At 38.9% G+C, this 8,839-nt stretch overlaps 1 protein-coding gene across 1 annotated transcript; it reads left to right on the forward strand.

The window, feature by feature from the left end:
• Window positions 1-814: 814 nt before the first annotated feature.
• On the forward strand, window positions 815-8,152 carry PPDPFL (pancreatic progenitor cell differentiation and proliferation factor like). Its single transcript, XM_075270489.1, has 5 exons — window positions 815-987; window positions 1,291-1,403; window positions 1,509-1,589; window positions 4,041-4,140; window positions 6,469-8,152. The coding sequence occupies exons 2-5, from the start codon at window positions 1,349-1,351 to the stop codon at window positions 6,479-6,481; spliced, it is 249 nt and encodes an 82-aa protein (XP_075126590.1). The 5' UTR covers window positions 815-987; window positions 1,291-1,348; the 3' UTR covers window positions 6,482-8,152.
• Window positions 8,153-8,839: the final 687 nt, after the last annotated feature.

Here is an 8,839-nt window from a genome sequence, read left to right on the forward strand (position 1 = left end):
AACACTTATTTACTCCTATGGTGAATTACAGAATTAGGATTTAATATGGGTACGTGGGGCAAATCTAAGGTCATATAATAGTCATAACAATAATTGACATGTGCACAAGTGTATTATAAAAGTAATTTGGCTATAAACACTTTTTGTATTGGCGGCCCATTTGTGTATGTAGTAGGTGAGCTACAAATAGGACCAGTTACTGATGAAAGTGATGTCACATGTCCTGTAAAATAGTTGCTCCATGGGGGTCCTGGATGTCCTCGCTGACCTTAGTTCATGACCTATTGTAGGATTGTTGTGGATGTGTAGATGGGATTTCCATTACATTGCAGAGGCATCGGTGATATCGCAGTGGCTCATCTACTGCAAGTGCGCTGCAAGGAGCCTTAGCCTTTAAGTACATTTACTGTTTTCTGTTCTTTGAGTTAGAAAAAAATATCACGCATGCTGATGAAAAATTTTGGACTATTTGAGACACAAATGTTTCGCTTAAATCAGGTATAAGAGGAATAAGAATGTTTATTATGTGCATAGACAATATGATCACTGATTGAAGACGAAGGACGCATGAACACACAGGAAGGGGCGAATACACAGTGGTCAGTAGGCTTTACATAGATCCATATTCCCTGGTCATAACCTTGTAATGTTTCTATGCTGAATCTGTTTCATTCTGTCCTTCCTTATAACAGATGTCAGTGCTGTATGACTATATTCGCACACAGTCTTCTGAACACCCTCCCACAAACAGGCAATGTTTCTATGTGCTCAAATTTCATTACACTCCCTGCTGCCGCGCTCTTTATATAAACCGTCCCTGAGAAAGCAGAGAGCAACAAGCTATGAGCCTCCGAATCCAAGGACAAGTGTCTGGAACAGGCAGAACATTTAGCATATAGCTTGCAGATTTCGGAATGCTAAACAGACGGTTATCTCACATGGAATATCAATCACATTTATAACCCAGCAGAGGAAGCTCTACAGAAGGTAAAGTACAGGCTCATAAATATATGGATATGTTGTTTAAAAGTTGCCTGCATTTTTCTATGATTCCATTTCGTTTCAGTTCTTAAATACCTGCGTCTCCATTAAGATCATTCGCGAGATATTTGAGTTTTAACGCTGAATATTTCTCAAACGGCCCCAAACCATCTGTGTGCTACGCCGCTCGCTCGGGCCCAGTGATGTCACTTTTCTTTTGGTGTTTGATGTTTTTAAAGTGCGGTCTGTTCTGACTTGTGCTGTTTTGTAATTAAATATAATTGTTTCTGTTCTGCTTTTGTCTCTCAGGTACAGTTTAGCTGCATTTTGTACTGCTCTTGCTACTACTGTTGTCTGAATTGGGACTATGGCATCTGTTCCGTCAGCTGGTTGCCTCTTAGCAAGAAATCAGTTCTACAGAGGTAAGCAACTAAAAGATAGATGTCTTTATAAAGTTTCTCCCAAGAAATCTAAAACTTCTGCTAAATTCCGGTCAAAGAATGTGCAATAGTATCTTTTTATTGCAGTGCGACTGAACTCAGAGTCTAGTGTCTGCTCCAGTAATTCGGATACGGGGATTCCTACGGATCTGGAGAAACCTCAGCAAGGTATTCTATATAATTTGCTAGCAATGCGTTGGACGATGTTATGAATGTATAGCACATAACCAAATTTCAAAGGGTTTTTTTTCTGTTCTTAGTGCTAATATTTACACATGCACAGCCAAACTGCAAACTAGAACAACCTGCTGTTCTCTTGGATCACTATGTAAATACACACACACGAATACACATACAGGACGTTCTAAACTAGGTGACCCAGTACATCTTGTTATAGACGTACCGACAAGTATAAAACAACTTTACGCAAATGAATAGTACAAGTAAATTTAAGAAAATGTGTAATATTAAATAAATATGTCTCCTTCACCACTTAGACTGAGATGCTTTTCCACATTAGTCTATGGAGAAGGGTAGGGGGAGGAGAAGACTGCTGGAAAAAAGCTGCTATGCCTTGCTGAGTGAAGGAACCTTCTAACACAGCTATGTTTTACGATAATACTTCACACTGCATAAAATGAGGCAAAAATATGAATTAACAGACCCTCCCCATGTCCATAGAGTTGTGTGTGATCTAGATACGGATACAGACTATGTAAACAGGCTAAGTGATGACAAGAAGGAGCAGAGTGGCATAATAAGTGGAGGAAACAAATTCCCTTAAGATATATTACAACGTTTCTTATAGGTATGCTTTAAGTGTTCATGACTAGAGATGAGCGAGTACTGTTCGGATCAGCCGATCCGAACAGCACGCTCCATAGAAATGAATGGATGCACCTGGTACTTCCGCTTTGATGGCGGCCGGCCGCTTAACCCCCCGCGTGCCGGCTACGTCCATTCATTTCTATGCGAGCATGCTGTTCGGATTCGCTGATCCCAACAGTACTCGCTCATCTCTATTCATGACGTTTATCACAGACTGCTATGAAGGCAACATAGACAATAAAACACATCTCTAGTATGATTATACATGATGTATATTGTAATTCCTCTCTTATATTAAGGTGGGTGCTCATTAAAAGCTGCTCTCGTACTGAATGCTTACCTTTCTTCTACCCATAGAAAAGCCTCTATAGACATTTAAAGGGGTATCCCACAAACAGAACTAGATTGAAATGTGTAGAGAATTAAAAATTAAACGTTTATTTGAAATATAAATAATTACAATTTAGCAGAGTTTTAAAGATTTAGTGCTGACAGTCTTTTGTCTTGATCAGTTACCCATCGATACAACAATGAATGCAGGAAGTTTCTATAGTCTGGGACTTCTCCAAAAATCCAGCCATGATTTCTTTATTGTTATCAGGCATGAACGCTACAAATATGAGAAGGTAACCCGGCCACAATAAGAAAATGGTTGGGTTTCTGAGATATCCCAGACCATAGAAAGTTCCTGCGTTCGTGGCCATATCATTGACAACCAGTCAAGACAACAGACTGTCACTAATAAGATGATTAGAGAAAATCTTTAACAAACAGAAAATGTATTTATATTTCCAAAAATGTTGAAATAAATTTACCTTTAAGTTTAATTGTCTACAAATCTCAATATGGTTTTGTTAATATGAAAACCCCTTTAGGCTAAGGCCCCAGGGGACATAAACGCCATGATTTACCTGCAGCGGAGTCGCTGCGGAAAAAAACGCGGCGTTTTACAGTGCAAGCAAAGAGGATGGGATTCATGCGAATCCCATGCCCACTTTGCGGGAAAAAATGCAGTGCGGCTTTGCAAATCGCAGCATGTCAATTATATCTACGGAAACGCCGGCGACTTTCCCGTAGATATAATGGGAAGAGAAAGTCAGCGGAGGAAAACTCTGTGAACTTTCTCTTCAAAGCGCTGCGGAAAGAACCGCAATGCGATTGGGGCCGTAGCCTTACAGGGTAACTAAAGTATTTGTGTCATTAATAAATTATGTTATACTTTAGTAACACATTTTTTTTTTTAATCATTTCTGTAAAATCCAGGATTTTTTCGATCTTTCCTTGTTTCTGTATTGAGACTTGTTCCTGACTCTCACCGACTACATACTGTGTTATCTGTGTATATCTAGTATGCAGTTAGTCCTATACTGGGGCCTCTTCACTGAATACCAAGCACAATACTGTCCACTGTGTAGAGTCTATGCTTGGAATTTCAGCTCAACCGCACTCACGTGAATAGGACTGAACTGTCGCTGTACCATGTGACCAATGAATGTGACGTCACTGGTACAGGGAAGAGGCTTGTGTCTCTTCAAACAAATGATATGTGGAGGTCCTGGGTGTCAGAGCTCTGCCAATCACATATGGATGACCAATCCTAAAGATAGCACATCAATATATAATGTTGGCGAAAATCCCTTTAAACAGAATTTTGGAGCTAAAAACAAGATGACTTGATAAAGTGGAGAGTCAGGTTATAGCTCTTTGAACAGGACAGTGTATTTGCTACAACAATGCATGCTACCCATAGACAGATGGACATTTACCAGTTTGATCGCTGCTCTTTTATAGGTTTGCCTGAGAAGATTGAAAAATGCTGGTGGTTTAAAAACTTCTTTCACTGTGAACAAGTTCCTGTCTCTACAGTGCACATAAATATGGGTACAGACAGGTAAGATGGCAGAAACTGTTGTCATGAGATACGTGCATTACAGGAAAAATAGCTTACTTGCATAGTGAAACCTCAATAATCTTACTTACATTAGTCTCCAGCAGTCGTCTATATCCTTCTGTCTCATAGAAATTGAATGGAGGTGCAGGGCGCATGCATGGCCACCATGCTATTGCAACACAACTGAAATGAGGCCCCTTTCTTGTGATCAGTGGGTGTCCTATTAGTGGAGTTCCCATCAACTAGTTATTTTCTTTGGATAGCCAATATATCCTTAAATAGTTGTACCTTAGCTAGCTGTACCTCCTCTAGTTCTATTCAGTGCCTGAATTTCCTAGTCTTGGAATGTGTACAACTTTTTATTTCCTCAGCCTATTAATTTAATCCAACCCCAGCCTTTCTACATAGCAAACCATTGCTTACTTGCCAAACAACTTCCCTATATCTTCCTTTTCTCTTTTACATGAGAGACCACTCCTTCCTCATCTCTCCTGCATATCAGACCACTTCTTCCCTATCTTTCCTACATATCAGACCACTTCTTCCCTATCTCTCCTGCATATCAGACCACTTCTTCCCTATCTCTGCTACATATCAGACCACTTCTTCCCTATCTCTGCTACAAATCAGACCATTTCTTCCCTATCTTTCCTACATATCAGACCACTTCTTCCCTATCTCTGCTACATATCAGACCATTTCTTCCCTATCTCTGCTACATATCAGACCACTTCTTCCCTATCTCTGCTACATATCAGACCACTTCTTCCCTATCTCTCCTGCATATCAGACCACTTCTTCCCTATCTCTCCTGCATATCAGACCACTTCTTCCCTATCTCTGCTACATATCAGACCACTTCTTCCCTATCTCTCCTGCATATCAGACCACTTCTTCCCTATCTCTGCTACATATCAGACCATTTCTTCCCTATCTCTGCTACATATCAGACCACTTCTTCCCTATCTCTGCTACATATCAGACCACTTCTTCCCTATCTCTCCTGCATATCAGACCACTTCTTCCCTATCTCTCCTGCATATCAGAACACTTCTTCCCTATCTCTCCTACATATCAGACCACTTCTTCCCTATCTCTCCTGCATATCAGATTACATCTCCCTCATCTCTCCTACATGTCAGACTACTTCTTCTTCCTCTCTCTTGCATGTCATAGTACTTCTTCCCTATCCCTTCTGCATTTCAGACAACTTTTTTCCTATCTCTTTTGCATGTCAGAGCACTTCTTCTTCCTCTCTCCTACGTTAGACGACTCCGTCTTCATTTCTAAAGCACGTCACACCACTTCCCTATGTCTCCTGGATGTCAGATCACTTCTTCCCTATCTCTTCTGCATATTGGACCTCTCCTTCCCTGCATAACATAAGACACATTCCCTTCTTTATCTCTTCTCCTTCCCTTCTTTATCTCTTCTGTGTGTCAGACAATTCCCTTCTTATTTCTCCTGTGTATCACAACTCTCACTCCCCGTCAGATAACATCTTCCCTAGCCCCATTTATGTAAAAGAAAGCCCTTCCTAGGGGCCACACGGTGGCTCAGTGGTTAGCACTGCAGCCTTGCAGCGCTAGAGTCCTGGTGTTCAAATCCCGCCAAGGGCAGAAAACCATCTGCAAGAAGTTTGTATATTCTCCCCGTGTTTGCATGGATTTCTATCCCATATTCCAAAGACATACTGATAGGGAAAAATGTACATTGTGAGCTCTATGTGGGGCTCACAATCTACATTTAAAAAAAAAAAAAAAAAGCCCTTCCTATACTCCCTTATGTGCCATCTTTCACCAGCTTTTTCCACGAGTAAAACAAACTCCTTACTTCACCTGTCTATGAGATTACTTATTGCCAAGCCTTTCCATTTGCTTTGCTGGCCAGGCCAGCTTTTGTCTGTTAAATACACATTCCATGACATGAAAAGCTAAAGTAAAGAAGTCATGGTGATAAACTAAAAAAAAAAAAATTGCCAATCTTTCAGTTGAAATATCTAAATGAACAGCGCTATTTTCAAAGCACAATATTACAGTATATATATATTTTTATGCTTGTCTTGAGATTGACTTTAATGTGTTTGTAATCTAAAAAACACTGTTGCAAATTCTTCCTATGGAGCTATTTTTGCCCGCAGCAGAACCTTTTATGTGCAGTGCCACAGTGGTGCAATTGACATGAAAGAACTAGACACTATCATTAAAATGATTGCTTTCTACCTGCTGAATAACATATCCCACCAAAGCCGCTACCCTGGAAGATACAGTGTAATGGTAATGACATATAGTAACTAAGGAATATATTATTCTTTTTTGTCTTTATTAGGCACCATAGCTGATTCTACCTGCCTACAATTGTCTTGCTTGCTGCGATGGATAGCGATGAAGAAATGCTACATTATCTCAGGAGAATCAACTCTGCATTGGAAGAAGGAAATGCATTGGATATTACATATAAACCTAATTGATCCAATCGCTGAATCTATTCACATTAATATGCAGTCACCATGTATCACATAGGAACACTGATAGATCCAGGGCTGTCAGAATTATCAGATTGTATTTAGTGACTTTACATTTATGTTTGTGCATAAACCAAAAGTATAACAGAGTCAGATGCTATTTATACCCAATAGACGTTCTAGCTTTTGTCTATTGAAGATGTAAGGCCGTAGCTTGGCATATTCTTTAATGCCTGTGCCAACATTGAACTGGAAGAATGCATGTATAAAGGAAAATTGGAAGAGTTATAATTCTCCATTCTTGGCATATATTCCTTTTCTTTTTTTTTTTTTTTTTTTGCAACTCATTCATATCAAAGGAATTATGTTTTCATAATCAACATTTTTATGTCAAATTCTATTCTGGTTATTTGTTGATACAACAAAGGTATATTTTGGAAATTATTAACCATACAGCCCAGGCACATAAGCAGAAAGGATATGCAACAGTTATAAAAAAAAAAAAAATTCAGACCAATGGTTATTTCTTTTAACTGCTTGAAACTTTTGTTAGAGATATTGGAAAAATTCTCTTGGCAGCTGTTTTACTTATCCCTTAGCTGCCCATATATATTATATTTGTGTTGGCAATTGTCTTTGATTTTCTTGAGATTTATAATGTAATGTGTTTAGATGGTAGCAGACCCAACTAACGCTTTAATATTGAAAAATATTGATCATCTGTGTTGAATTTTTTTCCGTTAATCCAAGTTATCTGCAAATATGTAGCCCCTTACACGTCAAATTTGTTTACCACTAAAAGGGCAATCCTAAGAAAGCACAAGAGAGAAGGAGCATTACTTATATTTCCCCTTCTATCTTGTTCTGTGATATGGTCATAATCTTAGATACTTATAGGAGATCAGATCTCTTGAACAGGACCTTATTTGTACTGAAGATGTCTCATGGTCCTTCTTGAAACTTCTTAATCCTAAAACTGATGGCGGGCGCAGCGTTAATTAAATATACGTATATACCTTCCGACATCAAACATCCCAAAGATGAAAAATTTTGCAGAGGAGAATATTTCTTTTTCAATTGCAGTTTAAGTTGGACTCAATTTAATACATTTTGATTCAGTTAAATTACCGCTATATAGATCTATTAGATGAAGATGTTAGAAGTTATGGAGAGAAATTTTTGAGGACAGCTGTCCTAATATAGAAACAGAAATTTCCTGCTATGTCGTACACCTTGTTAAAGATAAAAAGTCTTGAGAACTTGAGCTCTGTGTTGTTAGTCTGGGAGTAATCGGATCAAGATCATTCAAAGCCTTGTGATCTGTGATATATTCTAGCATTCTTAAACTTTGACACAACTTTGGATGCAGATCTGTCTGTGACATGAAGTATATCTCATGCAGAGAGTTTGCTTGGATTTAAGTCTGTAACGGCAATATTATATCCATATTTTCATGGATACCTTCTTTAATGCCATATATGTCATTTTATACTGCAATTTTGTACAAAAATATGAATAAAAAATAAAAATATTTTTAATACATGATAATACTCTGCTTTTCATTTTGTTGCAATATTAAAGGTTCCTGCAGGAGCCTGAGCCGTCCTCCACTGGATAAGCAAGTGGACATAGCTTGTGCACCCTATAAATCATCAAGTACATGAATGTCAGAATGGAGGAAGGGGTTAATATGACATACATGTATGATATGATGTGAACATGGGTTATTGCAACCATGTGTTTGACACACTGTTTCACAAAGGTCTTCACAATCACATATATGTTATTTTATGTGCTGTCAGTGTTTTCCATTGATAACGGATATACATAACAATTTTATGGCCATGTTGGCCAGTGGTTCTTAATTTTTCACATACATGAAACCTTTTTTTTTACAAGTGATAATTGCACTTCGCTTATAAAGCCAAGTCTGTTATCTCTCTATGTAAGCACACAGATAACAGTGAGTCCATTCTGTACAAGAAGCTGCAGATTATCTGTCCCGCTCAGCAGGAGGAACGGAGAGGGAGAGAAATACAGGAAGTGAGAAGCAGACACTGCACACAGCCTGGCTGCAAGACTGAGGGCGGGTTCACACCTGAGCCCGGTCTTCACTTTGCAGGCTTCTGTCTTCTGCCCGAGAAACTGGACAGGAGACGGAAACCGGCAGTCAGTTTTCAAATAGAGACATCCAATTAAGTGTGTGCCAGTTTTTTAGAGATTTGCGCCTAATGG

The sequence above is a fragment of the Leptodactylus fuscus genome, chromosome 4, assembly GCF_031893055.1.
Source record: "Leptodactylus fuscus isolate aLepFus1 chromosome 4, aLepFus1.hap2, whole genome shotgun sequence".
Taxonomy (NCBI): Eukaryota; Metazoa; Chordata; class Amphibia; order Anura; family Leptodactylidae; genus Leptodactylus; species Leptodactylus fuscus.

Excerpts from the sequence above, each read along its gene's own strand:
- PPDPFL (XM_075270489.1), top strand. The coding sequence starts at position 1,349 with ATGGCATCTGTTCCGTCAGCTGGTTGCCTCTTAGCAAGAAATCAGTTC. Across the intron at positions 1,404-1,508 it reads AAGAAATCAGTTCTACAGAG|TGCGACTGAACTCAGAGTCT; the intron begins GTAAGCAACTAA and ends TTTTTATTGCAG. Across the intron at positions 1,590-4,040 it reads TCTGGAGAAACCTCAGCAAG|GTTTGCCTGAGAAGATTGAA; the intron begins GTATTCTATATA and ends GCTCTTTTATAG.